The sequence below is a fragment of the Podarcis muralis genome, chromosome 15, assembly GCF_964188315.1.
Source record: "Podarcis muralis chromosome 15, rPodMur119.hap1.1, whole genome shotgun sequence".
NCBI classification, from domain to species: domain Eukaryota; kingdom Metazoa; phylum Chordata; class Lepidosauria; order Squamata; family Lacertidae; genus Podarcis; species Podarcis muralis.
This window is the reverse complement of record NC_135669.1, coordinates 33,470,140-33,494,377: the sequence shown is the minus strand read 5'-3', so window position 1 is coordinate 33,494,377 and position 24,238 is coordinate 33,470,140. Positions and strand designations below refer to the sequence as shown.

Sequence of the window (24,238 nt, the reverse complement as noted above, 5' to 3'; positions counted from 1 at the left end):
AGAAGGACCTCATTAGCTGATTACAAGGATGAGAGAGGCCTGGTTACCTGAGAAGCGGGGTTAAGGGATGGACATCAATGCAGATGGTGATGCCCACCAAGGCTGGCAGCAGTGGCCTTTATGAGATAATGCAGAAAGGAAATGCGCATCAAAGACAACAGGGAAGCTTGCAGAGATGCTGCTGGCATTTTGCCCTTACAAAATTTGGGTAAAGAAGGAAATGGGAGAGTTCCCACTACTTAGCAATGCAAAAAGTTCTGGCACCACCTCTGAGCAATATAAAAAGTTGAGGGTGGGATTGTACTTGCTCTTCCACTCCCACTTCTCCCCATCCCATCCCCCCTTCTGTTCTTCTGTTCCCCGCATTTTCTTGTAGCAATGTAGCTGTGTGTGTGCATGACTTACAATGCTTTATGACTTTGAACACGTTTAAAAATAAATGCTAAAAAGAAGAGGGAAAAGGGCAGCAGATCCAAGTCCTGCCACAAAAAAACTTTGGGGCCTGGGTCACTCCCTAACAATGCCCATTTCCAGACTTAAGGGACTCTTCTGAAAGTCATTAGCCTGCAGCTGCTCACAAGACTCGGCAGAATGATTTATTCCTCCAAAGGTCAACCGGTTTCATTATGGGCAAGAATATGGCCTTTCAAGAAAGACTGTTCTGGATTTTGCACACTTCGGATGGTTCACTGCTTCCACTAATTAGCAGCAAAAGAATTTTGCTCTTGCTTCTAGGTCACCCAGCTCATTGTACTCTCTCTCACACACCCATTTTTATTGTGAACTGACGCCTATCGCAAACTACGAAAAATATTATTCTTCCTAACTGTCCACCCCTTGGTAGTTACTAGTTTTGTTTTTTTCGGTTTCTCCATTAACGGCCCCCCTGCCAAGGCCATTCCCATCTGTGCAGCCATTTTCTCCAGTAGAAGAAGAAGAAGAAGAAGAGTTTGGATTTGATATCCCGCCTTTGACTCCCCTTCAGGAGTCTCAAAGCAGCTAACATTCTCCTTTCCCTTCCTCCCCCACAACAAACACTCTGTGAGGTGAGTGGGGCTGAGAGACTTCAAAGAAGTGTGACTAGCCCAAGGTTACCCAGCAGCTGCATGTGGAGGAGCGGAGACGCGAACCCGGTTCCCCAGATTATGAGACTACCGCTCTTAACCACTACACCACACTGGCTCTCAGTACTGTTGAGTAGCAGCTGCTCGCAAACAAAAGCCTTGAACGAAGTCAAGCCATCGTTTCGCCTCATCCGGCACATTCTGCTGAAACCAGCAGTGGGTCTTCATGGAAAGCATGAGTTCTGCCACTGAGTTTTAGCCCTTTTGCTAGGAACTCAAATATGAAAACCAGGTTGGGAGCATGTCCACACATGTCTTGGGGCGGGGTGCCTGTTTTCTGAAGTCCAGTCCTTGAAAGATAGTGACTGGATCGTGTCCAAAGGAGGGCGAGGAAGACAGCAAGGGGTAGAGATGTTCCTATGTCATTTTCACTAATACATGTATTTTTAAGCACAATTCCCTCTAGTTTATGCACCTTTGTACATATTCCTTGGCCAGAGAACTGCACTGCAAATTTCTGACAACTGCAAATTTCAAAGGGTGTTTCAGTTCACGTATTGTTTCCAAAAGTATGTATTAGGTTCGCCTATATATGTGAATGGAATCAAATTTTCTACCCTTCCCTCTGCTCCAAAGAGTAGGGCGCAAACCCACTTCTTAATTATTATTTTGCCCTTTATCACCAGGTGATGCTAGGGTGGGCTACATAAAAAAAGGTACATACACTATCGCGCAGTAAAAGAAATGTGCAGTATGACATTAACAAGCAATGGCAAAAATAATTTCATCAACTCCCTTGATATGCTCCTCTGTATTAAACATGCAACTTCATCGTACTGTGGTACCTTGGGTTAAGTACTTAATTCGTTCCAGAGGTCCGTTCTTAACCTGAAACTGTTCTTAACTTGAAGCACCACTTTAGTTAATGGGGCCTCCTGCTGCCACAGCACCGCCGGAGCACGATTTCTGTTCTCATCCTGAAGCATAGTTCTTAACCCGAGGTACTATTTTTGGGTTAGCGGAGTTTGTAACCTGAAGCGTATGTAACCTGAAGCATATGTAACCCGAGGTACCACTGTATCAGGTGGATGTGTTGTTGAAGGCCTGGTAGAAAAGGCAAGTCTTTAGCTTGTGCTGAAAGCAAAGCGATGCCAGCACCAGCCATACCATAGAAAGGGAATTCTGCAACGCTGAGAAGGTCCTAACTCAGATCCAAACACCGCAGGCTTCACCCAGTGCTGGAATAATGAGGGCTTCCTTTGCTGGTGGATCTTAAAAGCCTAGGTGGGACAATACAGGGAGAGATTGTCTAGAAAACTAGATGCTAGGGATTTGTACGCAAGCTCTGAGACCATGAATTGGCAGCATAATTTAACTGTTGCAAGGAAAAGGATTCCGACTAAACATTAAGGAAGAACTTCCCAGCAGTATGAGCGTTTGAAAGTGGGGAAGAATAACCTTGGAAATTGATGGACTTGGCATCCCTGCTAAGTGGCCCTCCCGTCTGATTTAAAGTGACCGGAGGGCCACTTAGCAGGGATGCTTGAGCAGATTTCCTGCATAGGGAAAGGGTTGGGCTTCATGACATTTCAGGTGCCTTCCAACTCCATGATTCTATTACCGTATTTTTCGCTCTATAAGATGCACCAGACCATAAGACGCACCTAGTTTTTGGAGGAGGAAAACAAGAAAAAAAATATTCTGAATCCCAGAAGCCAGAACAGCAAGAGGGAGCGCTGTGCAGCGAAAGCAACGATTCCTCTTGCTGTTCTGTTTTCTGAGATAGCTGCGCAGCCTGCATTCGCTCCATAGGACGCACACACATTTCCCCTTACTTTTTAGGAGGGAAAAAGTGTGTCTTATAGAGCAAAAATTACGGTATTTCCCCCCACTGTGCTACAGATTTATTGACAGCATTTATACACCATCTTTGTAATATTTATCCCAGGGTGGTTTACAATGAAAATTAAGAGAGTCAATATGTACTACCTGCAGCCCTCCAGCTCCTGGAGGCCTTGTTCCCAAGGAAGCTTGCGACTCCAAACTTTGCATGCTGTTGTGCTTCCAAGGGAGTCCCACGCACTTGCATCACTGGGGCTTTCAGAAGAACTCGCAGATCGAATCCATATCAGGCTTGTGATTTGGGCCAAGTGCAGAAATGAGTTCGGGTACCCCACAATCGCACAAGCCTTTCCCTGACTCTAAAGGACTTCATAGAGGTAACAGATTTTTTTTTTAAAAGTATCTCAAAGATTGCTTAGAAGTATTTAATAATTGGCAGTTTAGGCAGATTTCACAATTTACACGTGGTGGGGGAAGAGTGAGGAGATGTAAATACAGGACTTCCGGGTTGGCGCGTCTGGCTAATGGCGGATTCCCTCCGAGCTCCGGAGGGAATCGGCTCAGCAGGGGATCGGGTCTTACCGTGCCGGCGACACGGGGACCCTCACAAACCACGTACACGGGGTACGTGGACATGGTGACTCGGCGGGCATCGTAAGCGCCCCCCCCGACCCGTGAAAGAGCCTTTTTAAAGGCTAAGGATCGGGTGCCTGGGAGCGGCGTGGTGCTGTGAGTCTTCTGCTACCCCTGCCGAGCGAAGCCGCATGCCATTCTTCAGTCAGCGCTAACTTCTTCCTGCTAAATTTGGACTCAAAACTAAGAGCAACAACCCGTGAGTAATTTGAAAATTGGATTATAAATTTTTTCGGTTTGGATTTGGTACGAACGGAGGAGATGAAAAAAAAGGGAAGTCCGTCTCCTCCATATTGTTAACAGTGCAAGCAAGGATTTGACAACTAAAGTTGCGGGAAAATTTGTGAGATTGGATAAAAAATACACACCTCACGGATTTAAAAGACCTAAGCTAAGGTGCTGGAGGACAAGAGATTATTTTGTTTGAAATTAAGTATCACCCTACTCAAGCCCGGGAGCAACCCGAGTTAAGAGCCTGCTGAGACATAGATACTTTTGACAGCTGTCAAACTAGCTGTCAAAGTTGAAAGAACTGAAAATTGAAACTTTAACCGATTAAATCGCTACAAAATATTACAAATAAGGAAAGATCGACACAAACAAGTTTGACTTTTGGATCGGAGAGGGAAAGATCACTAAAACCAGAATCCCTCTAGAGGGGACTCTTGGACATTGCAAGAATGGAACTAAAACAAGGAATACAGGAAATACGTGCTGGCTTGAAGGAGCTGATCTCTCTTGTGGGAAAATTGATACAGAGGAATGAGAAAGGCCTTGTTTTGTCTACGAGCCCACCAGACCCGAAGCTATCTGAAAATACACTAACTGACTTGGAAAGGGACTCGTTGGTTAAAACACAGGCAGCTGGACAAGGGAAAGAACCCAAGATTGAGGAGGAAAAGACACCTGCCAAGCAAAAGGAGCTGAAGGAAGGGAAGGCTGAGACACCATATAAAGGAGAGGAGAGACCAAGATCTGCTAAGAAGAAACCTAAACTGACCAAGGTGAAAACAGGACTATTTGGGACATATAGATTTATGAAACAGTGTTGGAATATGGGACATAAGCAAACAGGCCTAACTGAAAGAATCACCGCCAACATTGAGAAAACAAGTCTTCGATCCTGGGAGTTAAGCATGAGAGACTTTCGAAGAAATCGGCTGAAAGGAACTGTGAGAGATTTGCGCGCCTCGGACGTGAGATCACCAGGCTAGAAAGATGGACTAAATGTACTTTGATTAAGGATTGAAACCGGGGGAGAAGGGTGGGACTTAACAGTCCGAAGGGGGTTGAAGTTCTTTTTTTTTTTACCTTTTGATTTTTATAGAATAAAGAATATTTCATAAGAATGGGGAATCCGTGGGAGGGAAAGGGTGGCAATTTTAGGAAAGGTATCTTTTTTTTCTTTTTTTAGAAACATGCTTATATTCTTTTTTGCTCTTTTACTCTTATATAGAGGATTAAGGGATATACGTTAATAAAATGCTAGCACAACAATGAACTAAAGTATAATTTTATAATTAAAATGAATTTAATCAAACTAGGGTTAAGTAATTTTAATAAAATAAGGTACAGGATGTCTAGGGGAAAAACTTGCTAGAATAAATAAACTGGAGTTGGGAAACAATAGGAGGAGACGTGGGGAAGTCCTGAAAAGAAGTTATTGAAAATAAGTGGGAAGAGGTGAACCTCTTTTTCTTTTTTCTTTTTTTTTCTTTTTTTTGGATGTAAGTTTCTATGTTCCTGAGTTTTGATTCTTAATGTAACCTTCTTGGAAAATTAATAAAGATTATTTAAAAAAAAAAAAAGGAGATGTAAATACAATATACTTATTAGTTGTAATATGATTAGTGTGTCCCGCAGGCAGCCAAGCATGAAAAAGGAGGAATGAGGTATAGCCGTTAAGGACATACTACCAATATACAGATTAATTTAAACATTTTGGCAACAGTGTTTGTACAGCAAATCAGGTCCAAGGTGCTGTATTTTCTTTCAGAACAAGACTGTTACGCATACAAAAGAGCACTTTTTTCTGTTTTCAAGGTGCAGTTCCCAATGACCGCAAACTTCTCACGTACCATACAGTTATCCTGTTGTTGCAATACAGAAACGCCGGGGATGTCATAAGCCTCCGTGAAACAGGACACAACGGCTCAAGCAGCTGGCAGATGCTATGTGGGTTTGCTTAAAAGTTGATCCCAGCTCAACAGGGCTACTTCATCACAAATCATATGTTGATCATGTTGTTGCACGAGAAAGAAGCTTGGATGGCCCCTCAATTTTTGATTTCAGTTAGCCAAACACACTCTGAACATTGGTGGCCGGGGGTGGTGGTGGGTGGCATCCTGTATAAATGCTGTTTAAGTGTCAAAGCAGCCAGCTCTTCAGGGAACAGAATGCTTCCAGGAAGAAGAGGCCCCATCCCTCCCTATGTCCCACCCCCATGATGTGATTCTTCTTCCTGTTTCTACATCACCGATATAGCTTTGGGCCACACACAAACACGAAAAACTGCTTGAGCAGCAGCTGATGACGGCTGTTTGGGCTTAGGGGTACCGGCCGACCAGCTCTGCTCTGTGTCAGTTTTCAAAACTTGTGCAATGTACAAAACTTGTGCAATGTACAAGTGGACACTGTGCCCATTCTAAAGCGCATTGGGGGTTGTGCTAGGAGAGAGATTTTCAGGCTACAGCCTTTTATATACACACAACAAACAAACTTTGGTTACACATTCACACCTGCATTTCTACTTGTGTAAAATACTACATGGTGCTCTTTAAAGCCCTTCTGTTCTTTGCGACCTGGTTTTTGTGTTGAAAGACAGATAATCTCCAGCTTTTCCACAGAGGCAATGGAGCCCTCGCTAGCCGCTTTCTCAATGGGAACTCTTTCAACCCTATAGAAGCTACTTGAACTGGACAGAGGAAAAACTCCTCATCTCTGAAAGCATCCACCACCCACCCCAGTTTCTGGTCTTTTCACAATTCCAGAAATAGTCCCTGCCCCCCCCCCCAGTGTAAAAAAAGTCACTGTGGACAGATTCCACAGATGTTCACATACTGTGATTTACAAACTCCACTCCAGAAGCGAAGTTTGTAAATCAATTGCCAGTGAGAGCATCACACCCCTTTCCTCACTCTGCATAGAAGCCCCTGCAGAAAAACACAACCCCACTTTGCTAAAACTGATGCATATTTTTAAAAATTGCTTAATCTGTCTCCCTTCCCACCCACCTAAAAATGTGGAACTCTAAAGGACAAGCCCACCTTCAAACAACTGCATAGATGTAGGTAAAGGGTTCAGTTTTAACGACACAGTAACATCACCCACAAATTCAAAGAGCTGGCCGCCCAGACCTGCGTCCACCGGGGAACATTTTGGCATCTGAGAATGTTAGGCACCTGGGGGTTAATTCCTGTTATGAAAATCCTCAGAGCTGCAAACAGAAAGGCACCCGCTGGCCATCACACAACCTGCAGCCCCCGGTCGTGCCCATCCAGCTGCACTTTCAGTTTGTGGAGCTCTTCAATCTCCCGGTTGTGGCGCTCGGTTTTGTGGCGGACGAGGGAGCGGTAGAAATGGATGGTGAAGACGACAAAGATGATCCCCACCGGGACCATGATGATGGTGGAGATGAGGGCTGCCTGCCACCCTGTGTGCTGGCTGGTCTTCTGGACGATGGCGGTGCCGTTTCTCAGCACCGAGTCCACGGGCAGGAACTTGATCCAGCACAGGAGGACGACCTCAGCAAGGAAGAGGAGGATGCCCAGGACAGTGGAAAAGCCCCAGGCCAGCTCAATGTAGGGGTGCATGCGCTCGTGGGGGGACTCGCTGATGGAGTTCAGGTTGTGGATGTTGCTCACGGCTTCCACGTTGGGGAGGATGCAAGTGCTGATGAGCAGGGCAAAGAGATGGACAGCCACAAGGATGGTAGTGCAGGCACTGAAGGCAATCAACAACATTGGGGGGTACTGGTACTGCATCTCCAGCTGGACCTCCACCATCGCCACCTGAAAAGCAACATCCGTCAGTGTTTGCTTGCCTCTACAAAACCCAGGAGAGAGTTGGCAGTAAATCACACCAGTCAAGTTGCTCTTTAATAGCAAGAACACAATAGGCACAGACTGGGCAGAGGGTTAGGCCTGATGAGCATGGCAGCTCATCCCACAGCACTTTTTTCCAAGCAACTGGAGACTGTGCCTGTGTGTAGCCAACCTCTCCTCCGCCCTTTTCATGCCTCTTCTGGTTCTGGGATACAAGTGGGAGAGGGAGAAGCCTGTGATTCATCACCAGCCTATCTCATCTCTGCCTCTTGGCCTCCCACCTCTCCTGTTTCAACTTCTGCCTCTGATTCTGAACATCTCTCTGCCATGGACTCTCCCAGCTCACTAGGCCCTGTTACCCCTTCAGCTTCCGACACCTCCTTTTCCCAGTCTTCTTCCTCTGACCACACATTGTCATCCCACCACCAATCCCTGGGCTCTGAGCTTTCTTCCCTAGGGGGGTTCCCCAGCTGGTTCCTCCCACTATTCCTTTGCATCCAACCAGTCTGTGACAACTGCTAACCCACAAGAACAATCCACACAAGCAATTATCATTCACACAATGCATGAACTAACACAGAATTCACTGTCATGGGACGTGGGGATGGCTCAGATGGTTTTTAAAAGGGGACAAATTAATAGGGAATAAATCTATAAACAGTTACTATTTAGAATGCCTATGTCGAGAGGAAGAGTATTTATTTATTATTATTTGTTATAAGTGGGACTTGATCATTATAAAAGTTGACAGGTGGTTTTTCCCCCATATGTGGTAGCTACACCCTCGAGGGCATTTCCTTTTTGGGAAAAGTGTTTTATGAAGCTAGTTTAATCACTAAGCAAAACACACCTCTAGATTCCAAGATCACCCTCTTTTCATTTCATGCAGAAGCTGTTCGGGATCTTTCAAATAATAATAAAAAGTGTATAACTCGTTTAATGACTGCAGCAAGCCTTATAATTATGAAATTCTGGAAGACTTTAAATATAGACCTTTTGGAAGCTTGGCTGTCACAACTTCGGGATCTACTTTTGATGGATAAGCTAACTTCACACATGCGCGCGCGGGAGGGGGGAAAGTACAGGCATAACAAAATCCAAGACTTTATCTTCAATCTGGTGCAAATTTATTATGTACGCAATGCTGAAAGGACATGGCTACTGACCACCTGCAATGTGTGGTAATTTATGGACTGACGCCTTTATTCCATAAGTGAAATGACTCTTTGCACAGGATACTCGATTCAATTCCCCCTCGTTTCCCCCCGCTGCCCAAAAGCGAGTCAATGCTTTTTTTCTTGCTTTTTTTCAGTTTAAGGGGGCAAGGTTGCTAGCAAGCACAGATTTTGACAGGTTACCAAGACCAGCCAAACTTGGTGCACCTCTGCGCTAGAGTGCACTTTCAGTTCACACAATGTTACAAGGAAGCCCAAGGTCCAGGCTAACGCCTTGTATGAATTCAGCACGCGCTCTAGAACATTCCTGCATGTTGCAGGTTGCTGAGTTGGCACAGGGGTGCCTCAGTAGACATACAGAAAGGCTCCCTGAAGTGTGTGTGTGTGTGTGTCCTAAAAACTACTCCACAATCGTGCCAGACCGAGAAACCATCTGGGTCAGGTCTCTCTGGGAAAACATTTTCTAAGTAGGTTAATTCAATATACAAATTAGCAGTAGTCTGTGCTACAGTGCCTTTTTGCATAAAAATACACACACACCCCAGCTCCAAAGAACATAGGAAAGTGCCTTATACGGAGTCAGACTCCTGATCTATCTACCTCAATAGTGCCTGCACTGACTGGCAGCAGCTCTCCAGGTCTTTCCCAACTCTGTCTGGAGATGTCAGGGGTTGAACCTAGGACATTCGCATGCAAATCGTGGACTCCACCACTGAGCTTTTACAACAGCACATCTCAAGCAACACCCTCGGGTTTCCACTGAATAGATGTCTCCAAGGCATCCTCATCTTGCCCAGTGCAGATCGGCAGGCCTCAAGCTGATCTACCTTCTCTACCAGCAAGGCTTGCGCTTGCCGCAGGTCTAGCTTTGCACATTCTCAGGCAGGGAGACAAACATGGCACTGGGGTTGCAGGTCACCGCAGCATCTCTCTTGCCATCCATGTCTTTTGGTCCTACCTGCACCGTGAGACAGCACTCGGGGCCTCCCCCTCAAAATGCCCACGGGGGCAGGATCACAAAAGGCTTAATATTCTTAGATAACACGACATGCAAAGTGATGTCTGTTCCATGCTACTACAGCTGGACAGAAGCCTTCTACACTGCTTACGTTTCATTTTCTCTTCCCTTCCCTTCAGGACTGTGGCAGGGGAAAGAGGCCATGCCCTGCTCAGTTATCTATTCGTGCCAGATGGAAGGGGCCGATCAGAGCCGTTTCGACAGAACCGCCCCACCTTATTAAATTTGTATACTGTCCTCTACCCATAGATCTCAGGGCGCTTCACAACATAAGATCATAAAATTAAAAAATACATAAAATACATAATGAAAACAAAAAAAACCCTGTACATTTTAGAAGGGTGTTGGATGCCAGTCAGCCAAAGGCAACTAAGGTCTAAACCCCTTTCAGAGCCCTCTCACTTGGTGTTCATAATGTGAGCTGAAGCCATCCAAAAGGCACATGGAGCCAATCTTTTCAGACACAGAAATGAAACTGACAAGCTGCTTATATTTCTACATTCAGGGGAGATGTATGCAAGAGCACCAGGAATCAGAGCTAGCCCTACCATTAGGTAGGGCAAGACTCAGGGTGGCTGATTTGGGGTGATACTAAAGGGCAGCAAATGATTAGCTATTTACCATTGTTGTACTGCATTTTTATTTTTACTGCCCGGACAGGAAATGGGAGAGGCGTTGGTGGGATTTTCTAGCACAGGTGTTTAAAAACTTGACTAGCCTTAGGCACATAGCTGTCAACTTTTCCCTTTTCTTGCGAGGAATCCTATTCGGAATAAGGGAATTTCCCTTAAAAAAAAGGGAAAAGTTGACAGCTGTGCTTAGGCACTATGCACCTTGACTGGGGTACCATCCGTTGCTCTGTTTCAAGCATCAAAATGCCCTGGACTGTTCCTGAGGGGAGGACCGCACTCTTCCAACAAATTACCACTTAGAATCATAGAACTATAGAGTCGCAAGGGAACATGATGATCAACCGGTCCAACCCACTGCAAAGCAGGAATCTTCTACCCAACGTGGGGCTTGAACCCAAGGCCCTGGAATTAAGAGTCTCATGCTCAGCTATTCACATGGTGTGATCGCAGATGCATGGGATTTTTCTGTATGATGTAGCTTTTGTTTCTGCCTCAGGCTGCTTCTGATCCTGGGTCAGCATTAGGGCATTTGCATTAGCTATTAACTGCAAGCGACAGACCAAATGGTTCAAAGATCAGAGCAGATTTTTGCAGACAAGCTGCTATGAAAACATACCATAGCAAATCCAGAGAGTAACGCAGAAGTCCGGCTGGAAGCTTTCAACTTGGCTCGGCTCAGGTACAATTTCCGCCATGAAAGGGCCTGGACGGAATGGTGGTTGGAGGTGACCAGCTCGAGGTAACTGCGACGCACCCAGTCCCGGTAGTCCATGCCCTTAGCAGCCGGCTCAGTGCAACAAGTGGAAGCGGGAGGATCCACGGGGACATTTAACTCGGAACTCATCATGAAAGGCAAGCTGTGGGAAAGTTGAGGGAAAATCAGCATTGCAAACACCAGATACACGCCAGGCGCTGTGCGGAAGTCAAAGCAAAACGAGTCCTGGCTTGCAATCTAAAAGCACATGAGATTAGAGGAGAGGGTAGCTGGAGCAAAATGAGAAACTCCCCACAAGTTGGAGAGTGTAGGGAAAGGGGGGGGGGAGAGAAAGGATGCAAAATATTCAACCGTCAGCCCAGGAACAGGAAAGAAATTTAAAAAGCGAAACAGTGCATGGATAGGTAAAACACAAGAAGGAAAAGATGAGTTTTCAATAACTTGTGAGACAAAGAAGTCTGCAGAATATTTTAAGGAAGACAGGACAGGAGATAAGAAACAGCTCGGCCAATGGTGCATTGAATAACTACAAAGGCAGATAAAAAAGAGCAAGATCATGAAGGGATTTAAAAGTTCAAGTGAGTAAGTTTACATTCTATCCTAAGCAAGAGAGAAAGCCGGTGAAGGGGAACACGTAGGCCACCTTCGCATGTCATGTTAAGCCAGATGTTAAGCCAGTGTTTTTTTTTGAGACTAAGCAGTGCTACACTCTGCCCGGTTGCTCCCATTTCCCTTCTCCTCAGTCTGAGCGGAATAAACAAATCAAGAAGCTTCCCGTTACATTTGAACCAAGGATCACGGTCCGCTGTTTCCTAACAAGCCACGCTTGCTAGTCAACCTGGAGCCCACAGCTCGCTGTTGCCTTGCTGGTCCTGGCAGGAGGAACAAAGAGGAAAGGGGTGAGGTTTCTTACCTTTTAGGCAGCTCCCTCTTGCTCCCTCTCACCCATACACCTCCTTTTCCTTTTATTGTTCCTCAACCACTCATCCCTGTCCAAACACTCTCATTCTGCAAAAAACTACTGCCAGGAGATATGCAAACGTAGCTGTCTGTGGAGCAGCGCTGTTTGCATAATGAGAGCAGAATGTGGGGGTGGAAGGTTCGGCAAGAGAGAGGAAGAGCGTTTGCTTAACCCCCAGTTTCTCTGAGCAGGTTCTCTAGAATCCTTCTTCCCTGCCATTCTACCCCAGAGTTTAAAAATCCCAAGTTGCTAAGCGATATGTTGGAGCAAAGGCATTTAGTCTCTCTCCCCCCCCTCCCCCTGCGCCTTGTGCAAGGATTGGTTCTTTAAAATTCAATGCTCGCACCTCAAAACATTAGTATTTGCTCCAAGTATTCAAAGCCTCCTCCCCTTTTCCATCTACTTATATGGTGGAAATGGAGAAAGCTTTCATTCATGAGCCACAATTTTAGAAAAAGAACTGTGTGTGTATGTGTGAAAGAGACGAGAGAGAGAGAGAGAGAGAGAGAGAGAGAGAGAGAGAGAGAGAGAGAACTCAGAAAAGAATTTAAGCTCAAGGTAATAAAGACTACAGTGAGATGGACCTCACTCACTTATAAAACACCGTTCAAACAGAAAATCAGATGTGAGGGCTGCAAGCTTGGGAGTTCTATAGTAGTCCCACGGGCATGATCAAATAATATTCCCAGCTTCCTTACCCCCCAAATTATGTATTTGCCCCAGAGATGCAACATGAAGATAGCCACAATACTGTATAGGAAGAATCCTGTACTCTGTTACTTTTATGAAGTATTGGTGCATTCATTTTCCCTGAAGCACACTAATTTCATTTATAGAACTGATCTTCCACTTTTCAGCTTGGAAGCTCTCAAGAGGCTCACCAAAGGAAAACATATTTAACATGAAAGATTTAAAAAATTTAAAGCATTCCCAAGGACAGTTTGGAGTACACTATTAGAAATACCAACAACCTTTTTTTTGGGGGGGGGACAAGGAAGGTGTTTGCTTGGTGCCTAAATGAAGAAAACAACGCTGAAGCTGGCCAAGTGTCCCCACGGAGGGAATTTCAAAAAGAGGAAGCGTTGCTGAAATTGCTCTGTCTATATTTGAGGGGGATAACTAGGGCAGGGTCCCAGGTTCATGTAGGGGAGAGATTCAAGAGAGCACTGGTAAATTTAGGCTTGGTGTAATTAAAACAGATCAAGCTTTGTGCAAGCAAATCAGAACAAATGCTCAATAAACAGGTCACCTGGATGAGCTCAGAGAAGTCAAGGTAGTGCGTGAGGGGCTGGAAGTTGCCCTGTAGGTATGCTGGGTACCATCAATATTTGCCACATCTTTGGCTTCTTAGATGCTGCTCGGCACAATCCAATCCCTGCACCACAACAGCTACCTTTATTTGGAAGATAGGACTTGAGTGATATCAATAAAAAAGGAATGTTTTATAGATAAGAACATCCAGTTCAGCATCCTGTTCTCACAGAGGCCAACCAGAAGTTTCTGGAAAACCAACAAGCAGGACCTGAGTGCAACAGACCTCTCCAGAGGCATAGCTGGGGGGACGGGGGGCACTGGGTGCCACATCACGGGGGGCAGCACTTACCGTGGGTCGTGTAGTGCACCCAAGCCATGCGTCTCTCCTGGGAGTGATGCAGCGGTCCTGGTGCCTGCAGGCTCCATGCTGCCCGAAATGGCAGCGTGGGGCTTGCTTCTGCCCACTGCCTCCCCCACAGCTGCCCTACAGCCCTGCCCTGGCTTGCTCTGCCCAGTGGGTAGCTTGCCCTGCCCCCATGGGCGATTCATCCCGCCCCCGGGTACCCGAGTGACTAGCTACGCCGCTGGCCCTCTCCCCACTTGTAAATCTTAGCAACTGATGTTTAGAGGCATACCGCCTCCGAAAGTGGAGACAGAACTTAGCTATAAATTCTACCCTGCTCTTTTCAATGACCGCACCTAACAAAAGCTCACTGTTCTCTTCTGGGAATAATTCAATGAACTGCTGACAACCTATTATGCCCTAATGGCTTCAATCCAACATACCTTAAAAAAGAGATTGTGAACCTGGGTCTGTAAGATGTCTCGGACTTCCAAAGGCATCATAAGACGAGTCATGCTGGATCGGATCAAAGCTCTGACCAGTCCAGCATCCTGTACTCACAGTGGCCAACCAGATGCCTATGGGAAGCCCAGAAGCAGGGCAGGAGCGCAATAGCACACTCCTCAACCAATATGGTCAAGGAGGAGGAGTTCCAGCAACATCCAGAGGGCTGCAGGTTCCCCAACTCTGCCTTACAGACTGTCTTCTCCAATACCCCCGTTCTCATCTCCAAGCTCTGCAAAAGGTGACCTCTGAATGGTCCTACTGGTATATCAGGTTTGCAAAGGGAAGAAGAGAAATATGATCAGTAGCTTCCTCCAGGTTTCCTTCCCCCTGGAGACTCACTGAAGTCCAAGCGTGATCACCACCTAGAAGTGTTACTAAACCTCCCTTTGAGGATCACAAAGACCAAGATCTAGGATCACATTTGCAGTAAAGGATCACAATCATGGATGAGCTTTCAGGAGGATCACAGCCTAGTTAGAAAAGAGCAGAGAAATTTCTACGAGTTTTGTTGCGTTTTATTGTGTTCTAATGCACAGCCCACTCCTACGCTTTTGAAAGGCTATAAACTGAAATAGTGTGGGGAAGCTGCTACAGCAGGGACTGCCAATCGTTTTAGCCTCAAGGAGTGGGTGCCCTACCTCAGTGGGCATGACTAGCAGAAGCTGTGGCAGTGGCTGGAGCCAATGTTGTCATTTACACACACACGCACATTCACACACACTCCAATAGAGTGATTACAGACTGTGGCATTCCCAGGTAGGCTTACATAATGCAAATATGCATTAAAAATATGTTTGCCTGATCATCACACATCATGACTACCAAAAGGGCATCTTCATGCCTTCTCCTTCATGGATTTAATTTTATTACATTTATAGCCTACATTTTCTCCAATAAGCTCAATGCTCTGAACTCATCTTATGATCACAATACTCCTGTTAAGTCGGCATGTAGGTGAGAGTTAGTAACTGGCCTGATGTCACCCAGGGAGCTTCATGGCCGAGGGTAGATTCGAACCTTGGTTTCCCAGGTGCTAGCCTAACATTTTAACTGCTATTGGGTTATTGGATCCTAATTTACATTCAATACAAGAACCTTTAAGACATCTCCTCCTCTCGCAATCTCAACTTACTCCACCAACCCCTGCAAAATGAAGCGGCAATACCAACTCACAGACTATATACTTTACAAAGCCGGAGGCTGGAAGAACATCGGATTATCACAAATTATTCATTGACTTGGAATAAAAAACCTACCCTGATGTTGAGAATGCAGCCTCTGCTAAGTCTGGGCCCCCGCTGTAATTCCACGGGCTTCGGTGGGCGTTGCCTTGGAGAGAGCATTTGGTCTCGCCACAAGTCATGTCAGCAAAGCACTCCGAAGAGGGGAAGTGCTTCAGGAGTGCTGGCTGATGCTGGGTTTGATCTTGTTTGTCATCTCTGCTTCAAAGGCAGCAGGGGGAAAGCCTTACATCCCTTTTCTTTCCCCCAAGAGCAGTGAACAATGTAAGCAAGGGGAGAGGGAGGGGAAAAAAATATCCTTGTATGCACCAGACTCAATCTTCTTTTCCCTTGAATTAGTTTTTCAGTGCATAGTCTCTCTCCCCCCCCCCCCCACAGCTATAGAGGGGGAAATGGGGGAGGAAAAGCCCATGAAATGAAGGAGGTACAATCTGTAATATTTCCATGCAAAACTTGAATTTGTCTTTGCATGCTTCCCGTAAATTTCACTCCATCTCTTTTCTCATCAAATCAGAGGTCCTTTCTTAGTACCCGTCTCTTGGGACCCCTTCTTCATCACCCCACGGACATTTGCAGGACATCAGTGAATCTCTGTTCTCTCCCTTCCCCCATGCCCCTAACCGCCACTACTCCAGAGTTTTCAAATAATCTATTTTTTTTCTTCCCATTTGTGCTGCCAATAGGAGACCAGCTTCCTATCTGTCTAAGAACAACTGTTCCCTAAAAGATCATTGTTCCAGATTCCTCTGTTCTTCCTCACTCCACCCCTAGAAGTGTGTTCATTTCTTCCTCCCAACTCAATAGCCTTGCAGGGCAGCAAACCGTATCATATTTGGCTGAATCAGATATACATGCCCCTTCTTCCATGTCTCCCGCAGATCTCCCTGCCCCCAGCCTTGTTCTTATGCATTCAGAGGCTGCCCTGTGGCACAATCGAGAGTGAAATCTTTTGTTCCAAGCAGATCGATGGATGCAGAGCCAGTGCTAAGAGGGCGGTTAGCTCTAGCACTGTTTAGCTGGTGACGGAGGGTGCATGATGAGTCATTGGAATGAGGCCATGATCTATTACTCACGTAGAAAAATGCAGGTTCATCGTAATGTCTGAAATGCAGCACATTTTGTTTCCTGCCATAAACACACAAATTGGGAGGCAGTAATGCTTCTGAATGGGACGTGGGTGGCGCTGTGGGTTAAACCACAGAGCCTATGACTTGCCCATCAGAAGGTCGGCAGTTCGAATCCCTGCGACGGGGTGAACTCCTGTTGCTCGGTCCCTGATCCTGCCAACCTAGCAGTTCGAAAGCACCTCAAAGTGCAAGTAGATAAATAGGTACCCCTCCGGCGGGAAGGTAAACGGCGTTTCTGTGTGCTGCTCTGGTTCGCCAGAAGCGGCTTAGTCATGCTGGCCAAATGACCCAGAAGCCGTACGCCGGCTCCCTCGGCCAATAAAGCGAGATGAGCGCCGCAACCCCAGAGTCGGCCACAACTGGACCTAATGGTCAGGGGTCCCTTTACCTTATAACTTTAATGCTTCTGAATACCCGTTGCTGGAAACCACAAGAAGGGGAGGAGTGCTCTTGTGCTCGAATCCTGCTGGTGGGTTTCTCAGAAGCGTCTGGTTGACCACTGTGACAACACGAAGCTGGGCTACATAAGCCACTGGCCTGATCCAGCAGCCTATGTTCTTAAACTGAGTAAGCAAAATGCACATAGCCGTGGAAGCCGCTCCACTGTACAAAAAGGAAAAGGGGAAAGTTGATGTCCAGCAGGCTTCTCTCCCCTGTCTCTCCTTCAGTGGGGTGAAGGTGGATGGCACCATGCCTGAAATCTAGGGTGGTACCTTTTCACTGATGAAGTGAGAGAGTTAAGGATGCACTGAATACTCTTCCATGGAAATCCATAGGAATTAAAAGCATTTCATATGTGGACTATGCTGTGTTTACACTTTGAGCTCTCCTCCCTTTCTCATTTGACACACATGAACACCTACTAGGCCAAATGAAGGTCTTCTGTTTGTCAAGCATTAAATGGAACCACCTTTGCTCTCTTACAGCTGGCTAAAACTCTGTCCCTGAATGAGTGAATGTTTATTATTACAGCTAAACAGCCCGCATAGTAAAACCTGAATCTCAGCATATTTTTTTACATGAATGTTATGTCCCTGAACATGTGCTGCAGCTGTGCCAATGCCTGCTTTTCCCACCTTTCAAATCCATCATCAGAAAACCACCTTTACCCACATGGCTTTTGGCTTGACCCTTTAATACCCACCCCCATCTGTAACTGAGCTTTGATCATGACTCGCCCTCATATGGCTCCTCAAATCTCTCAATACTTCCCCTATTGTCTTAAATACTTCCCCTATTGTGGTGTAGTGGTTAAGAGCAGTAGTCTCGTAATCTGGGGAACCGGGTTCGCGTCTCTGCTCCTCCACATGCAGCTGCTGGGTGACCTTGGGCCAGTCACACTTCTTTGAAGTCTCTCAGCCCCACTCACCTCACAGAGTGAGAATGTGAGCCGCTTTGAGACTCCTGAAGGGGAGTGAAAGGCAGGATATCAAATCCAAACTCCTCTTCTTCTTCTTAAATACTTCCCCTATTGTTTTAAATAACAAGATCCTTCAAGGCAACAACCTGCATATTTTTGTCTACAAAATTCCATAAGGCAACCTGTAGCCCTCCAGATGCTGTTGCACTCCAACTCCCATCAGCCCCTGCCAAAAGTCAAGGTTGGAGCGAGCTGTACACTCATGATGTATACTGATGCCCTCGGGAAGAGCACTATCAACATAATGAAGACTTACAAAATTATATAGGAAGAAACAAACATGTCTCTGCCCCCAAGGAGTTTACAATCTTAGGGTGGTACTCAGTGCTAGCTCTTCCTCAGAGTAGACTCACTGAAGTCATCATGGACATGACTAAGTTAGGACCATTACTTTCTATAGGTCTACTCTGAGGAGGACTTAGTTGAATACAACCCTTGTAGTGCAAAATGTGCATTTACTCAGAGGTAAGTCCCCACAGTGTCTGGGTGGGGGCTTGGCGATACAAGCACCTGCATCACATACAGAAGGTATCGGGTTCAAAAACTGACATCTCCAGATAATTCTGGGGAACTCCTGCCTAAAAACTGCCCCTAACAGGCAATATGGAATTATTGTCCTTAACCGTAGGGTTTCTAGACATTTAATTATGTATTAATAACACAACATTATATCCACATTATTTACTATGCATCATTTCACACCGCATTGCACTGTATGGATATGCTGCACATAGAATACACACATGCTGTTAAGATTTGGTTGGTGAGGTTTGTCACTAGTCCAATCCCTGCCCTGACTCTCCTCTCCTGACTCTTCTGTCAACAAACAAGATCTTAGGTATTGAGAGCCCTTTCAAAAAACGTCACTAGTGAATCGGGGAGAAGTGACACGCGTCCCACGCCATGACGGATCCTATTCCACAAACGTGCAATATGGTGGAGCCAATTATTATTATTATTATTATTATTAAACCTCTTTATGCGCCTATATTATTATTATTACTTTTGGTTTGTTTTAAGCCGTTTTCAATATTGTGCTTTCCTAGGAATGCTGTGTTTTAATTGTAACCCGCCCTCGGACGGTGAGGGGAGGGAAATAAAATAATAATAATAATGGCAATCAATCAATAATAATAGCAATATGCAAATATGCAAATGAGCAGCTCCCCATCGCGAGGCGTCTCCCCGAAGTCCAGCCCTCCTGCCGACTTACCCCACAGGCAGCAGCAGCAGCAGCAGCAGCAGCAGGAGCAGCACCGCCGCCCCAGCCCCACTAACGCCGCCTTCGCCGCTGCCAAGGCAACGCCAGGGTCCCGCCACGTGATCGCTCTGGAGTAGTGAGCACGTGACCAAGCCTCTTCTCTCCCTGCCGCCCCTCAGACAGGTCTCGATTCCCGGCAGGCGAGAAGAGTCAGGAACGAGCGCGTGTTGCAAGAAGGGGTTTCATGTTTTTCGTTTTTCATTAAAGAGATAAACATATATACTCTCTCTGTGTATACATATACAGCGAGAGAGAGATACATATACATATATACACATACACATACACATGCACATACACATACACATATACATACACATACACATATACATATACATATACATATACATATACATATACATATACATATACATATACATGTTGTTGTTCAGTCGTTTAGTCGTGTCCGACTCTTCGTGACTCCATGGACCAGAGCACTCCTGTCTTCCCTTCCTCCCGCAGTTTGGTCAAACTCATGCTGGTAGCTTCGAGAACACTGTCCCACCATCTCGTCCTCTGTCGTCCCCTTCTCCTTGTGCCCTCAATCTTTTCCAACATCAGGGTCTTTTCCAGGGAGTTTTCTCTTCTCATGAGGTGGCCAAAGTATTGGAGCCTCAGCTTCACGATCTGTCCTTCCAGTGAGCACTCAGGGCTGATTTCCTTAAGAATGGATGCGTTTGATCTTCTTGCAGTCCATGGGACTCTCAAGAGTCTCCTCCAGCACCATAATTCAAAAGCATCAATTCTTCGGCGATCAGCCTTCTTTATGGTCCAGCTCTCACTTCCATACTTCACTACTGGGAAAACCATAGCTTTAACTATACGGAGCTTTGTCGGCAAGGCGATGTCTCTGCTTTTTAAGATGCTGTCTAGGTTTGTCATTGCTTTCCTCCCAAGAAGCAGGCGTCTTTTAATTTCATGACTGGTGTCACCATCTGCAGTGATCACGGAACCCAAGAAAGTAAAATCTCTCACTGCTTCCATTTCTTCCCCTTCTATTTGCCAGGAGGTGATGGGACATATACATATACATAATATGAGGGATTCTCTATATCTATCTATCTTGCTAGGGGGATTTCACACACCTCCCTAAATGTGCTTGGAAACAAGCCTAAGTCTTCTGGTGGCAGCTCTTTTGCATCAAGAGCCATGTGCTCTCCTCCTGCCAGCTTCCCGGACGGCAGGTGGTGCCTCTGAGCATACGGAGAGGGCTCCTCCGCCCCCCCCCCCCATTGTTAAAATCAGCGCTCAGAGCAGCTGGAGTCTCAGACCAATAGCTCTCAAAATGATGGTGGCGGTTATTTATTGATTGATTGTTTTCCGAAAGGAATATAGCTCAGTCGGTAGAGCAGGAGACTCTTGATGTTAGGGTCGTAGGTTCCAGCCCTGTGTTGGGTGAAAGATTCCTGCATGGAGGGGTTTGAACTAGAATGACGCTCGTGATCCCTTCCAACTCTGATTCTATGATAGAAATGAATAAAAGCTCAAAGCGGTTTACAAAAAAAGGAAAGAACAATAAAGTTATCTAAAAATTTACAACCATAATTTGAAACATGTGGAAAGTTAAAACCACAGTAGAACAAATACAAACTTTTGAAACATCTGGATAGGTTTGCCTATTATTGGTTTTTTATTATTTTTTAGAGCATTTGTTCCTCCTCACGCTAAAGCCAAAAGGGGTCCCAAAGTGGCTTACATACAATCCATTAAAGTTAGAATGTAAACCTGCAGGGAGGGACTAAGAAGCAGGACGCAGAAGGAAAATGGGACAGGGAGGGAAGAGGAAAAAAGCAAATTGCAGCACTTGTTCTGATTACATTCTTATATCTTCCTTCTGCTTCTGGGGATGGGTGTGTCAGAGCATATGATGAGTGCCTCTCTTTCACCTCTGGGTATGTATGTATGTATGTATTGTTATTCTATATTATTTATGGACATGACATTTACAAAGAGCAAGTATGAAAGTGCTTAGTGTTTAAAAGTAAATCACAGGCTGCCCCCCTCATCTCTAACCTGATACAATAGAGCATTTCACCTTCGTTTTCTATACCTTTGTTACAAGAATTTTAAGGTCTTAGATATATAAAATAGATGTTCATAAATGTATCAAGCAAACACATACAGATATGTAAACCCACATGTCTGACACCCACAGAAAAGTCCTGAAACCATTTTCACTCTCCCAAAATGACCTCAAATATTTCTTTGCAAGGTTGAAGGAAATGGGAATTCTCCCCATTGTCTCTCACAAATCCCACATTTAAGATATGAATAGGGCGAGCCTGTGACCTGGACTCAAGAACTGAGTATTTACCATTACAAAGGAATCGCCAGACTGCCCAAATAATGTAATCAGTTATCATTCTCAGGTAACATGGCAGACAGGTTTTCTCCTGTAGACCACCTCTTCTGTGAAGTAGGTATGATGTATCTGGGGGGTGGTCTTAAGCTACAGGGCGGGCAATTTAAAATGTCTATATAAGGGCTTGCGCGCATGGCTTGGGGTTCTCCTCTTCTCTCCTGCGTATGGGGGGAGCACCGTATTGCAACAGCTTTATTAAAGATCAGGCTTATGGCCGCTTTGCTTTTGTATATCCTGGTCTGGTCTCTGTTCATTTCCCAACCGGTTTGAGCCTTAAAAGGTACGCTCTCTCCGAAGGTCCAGTCTTCCTTAAAAAGCTGAACCCCTTGAAGGGACCCCATTTTTATTCTTATTTCACCTTGAAGCCGCTCAAAGGTGTGTGTGTGTGGAGGGGGGAGAACAGAAATACTGTTAGTCGAGTAAGTCCAAGGAGACTTGCTCTCTTTGTAGCCCCTGAAGAACTGCCAATTCTAAAACTGGCCCTGGATTGAAAAACCAGCCTTCTCTTTTCCCAAGCTCTGCCATTTATTTTGATTTCCCACAGATTCTGTCCCTTAAGGGCTCAGGTCTCCAGAGGTGGTAACATTCTAAGAGCACCAAAATACATGAGAAGTTGGCCGCAGCAGAATTATTTATATAATGTGAACTATGTTCTACGCGAGAGCTTGGATGTACTCTACAAATAGGTTGAAGGCTGTACTGTGGCATTCGGTTTCTTCTATTAATAATGCAGAAATGAGGATGATTTTCAAATTGCATGCTGTGAATTCTAGGAAAAGGTAAATGTGTTTTCTGCCACTAAATTAGTCACAGCAAGTCTTTGCTGAAGCATAAAATGGTGGAAATAGCACTAGAGGAAACTAAGGTGAGATTAACACAACACTCCTGTGAAAACCTATCCTGAGAGCAACCTGTCTTGAACCCAGCAGGACTTTCTAGTGAGTAAATACGCCAGGACTGGTCTGCAAGAGAATACAACAAAATTAAGTGTTTAATCAAGAGATGTGAGGAGGGGAGCACTGAACCAGGAGGCGGCATTTCAGCAGAATATGTGAAGTTAAAATCATTGCTCAGTCTTTCCTTGTGACAGTTTTCCCCTATAATTTTGCACTTGAATCAATAAAACCACTGATAATTAGTCAGAAGCCCCCATTTCAGTCTGCTGCTAAACATGATGCTGCTCCTCATGGAGGATATGGCTAATAATAATAATAATAATAATAATAATAATAATAATTTATTATTTGTACTCCGCCCATCTGGCTGGGTTTCCCCAGCCACTCTGGGCGGCTTCCACAGAGACCAAAAATACACTAAAATGTCACACATTAAAAACTTCCCTTAAGATGTCTTCTGAATGTCAGGTAGTTGTTTATCACTTAGACATCTGATGGGAGGGCGTTCCACAGGGCGGGCGCCACTACCGAGAAGGCCCTCTGCCTGGTTCCCTGTAGCTTTGCTTCTCGCAATGAGGGAACTGCCAGAAGGCCCTCGGAGCTGGACCTGTGTCCGGGCAAAACGATGGGGGTGGAGACACTCCTTCAGGTATACTGGACCGAGGCCGTTTAGGGCTTTAAAGCTCAACACCAACACTTTGAATTGTGCTCGGAAACGTATTGGGAGCCAATGTAGGTCTTTCAAGACCGGTGTTATGTGGTCTCGGCGGCCGCCCCCAGTCTGGCTACTTGCTATGATGGCTAAACTACGCTCCATGGTTAGAGGCAGTAATTCTTCTAAGTATCAGTTGCTAGAAGCCACAGAAGCTCAGGTCCCGCTTGCAGGTTTCCCCCAGGCATCTGGTTGGCCACTGTGAGAACAGGTTTCTGGTCTAGATGGGCCATTGGTCTGATCCAGCAGCCCCTTCCTCTGTTCTTACAAGCACAAGATTACCATCACAATACCAAGAGGCTTAAATCTCCAAATGTAGGACCCTATGATTCCCTTTTCCTTAAATAACCTGATTGTAGCCCACTCCCAGATCTCCCCCAAGTTCCTTGCTCCTGTCTTCACACACACCTGGCCTTGTCCAATATTTCCAATATACACATCACTTCCTGTGACCTTTGCTTCGCTGCCTTCAGCTGTCCAAAGGCTTCTCGCTGCCCTTCCTTGTGCCTTGAACTGCCTCCTGAAACACCTCAGTCCGGCCACCTTCCTTCTTTCCTTTGTGGGAGAACCAGCCTCATATATAACCAACATACTCAAATCTAATGAATGCACAAAGGGGTTAAAACCAGGCTTAGTTCACCTGGGGAGGGACTAGGCGATCAAGCCTTTGTTCGCCTTCCTAGTCTACCTGAGCTCAGTGCGTAAAGACGTCTAAGCTGGTTGCTCCAGTTTAGCTGCATGACTCTATAACAAGCCTCTCGAGTTCCTATACCAATAATTTAGGAACTTTCACCAATTTGCAACTAAACCAAGTTTTATGCCCTTTTCGATTTTCTGAAGCACATGAATCTGACCTTTGGAGTGTTCGCAAGTTCGCAACTTGCCAAATGCGTCGTCTTCTTCTATGCTGGGGGGAAAGGGGAACTTTGGAAGGAACTCAAAAGAGCATATTTTAAAGGACTAACAGCCTATATTTCCATGCTTTACTTTGCTGCCTATTTTGTGATTTTAAATCTCTGCTGATGTTCTCTC

General features: G+C 45.6%; 1 protein-coding gene across 4 annotated transcripts; it reads right to left on the bottom strand.

Moving 5' to 3' along the window:
- Window positions 1–5,352: 5,352 nt before the first annotated feature.
- ORAI2 (ORAI calcium release-activated calcium modulator 2) lies at window positions 5,353–19,300 on the bottom strand. 4 transcript variants are annotated; one of them, XM_028708224.2, is made up of 3 exons: window positions 19,189–19,300; window positions 11,024–11,264; window positions 5,353–7,549 (listed from the first exon to the last, which is right to left on the bottom strand). In XM_028708224.2, exons 2-3 carry the CDS (start codon window positions 11,252–11,254, stop codon window positions 7,004–7,006), a joined length of 777 nt encoding a protein of 258 aa, XP_028564057.1. In that variant the 5' UTR covers window positions 11,255–11,264; window positions 19,189–19,300; the 3' UTR covers window positions 5,353–7,003. The 4 variants fall into 4 exon arrangements, with proteins under 4 accessions (XP_028564057.1, XP_028564055.1, XP_028564056.1 ...); XM_028708222.2 differs by lacking the exon at window positions 19,189–19,300 and adding an exon at window positions 15,444–16,599; XM_028708223.2 differs by lacking the exon at window positions 19,189–19,300 and adding an exon at window positions 12,036–12,378.
- Window positions 19,301–24,238: the final 4,938 nt, after the last annotated feature.

What these genes read in the sequence shown, in the direction of transcription:
- ORAI2 (XM_028708222.2), bottom strand. Translation starts at nt 15,550, where the DNA reads ATGACTTGTGGCGAGACCAAATGCTCTCTCCAAGGCAACGCCCACCGA. An exon ending in GCTGCATTCTCAACATCAGG is followed by an intron (nt 11,265 to 15,443) that starts GTAGGTTTTTTA and finishes ACTTTCCCACAG; the next exon opens with CTTGCCTTTCATGATGAGTT. An exon ending in TACTCTCTGGATTTGCTATG is followed by an intron (nt 7,550 to 11,023) that starts GTATGTTTTCAT and finishes GTTGCTTTTCAG; the next exon opens with GTGGCGATGGTGGAGGTCCA.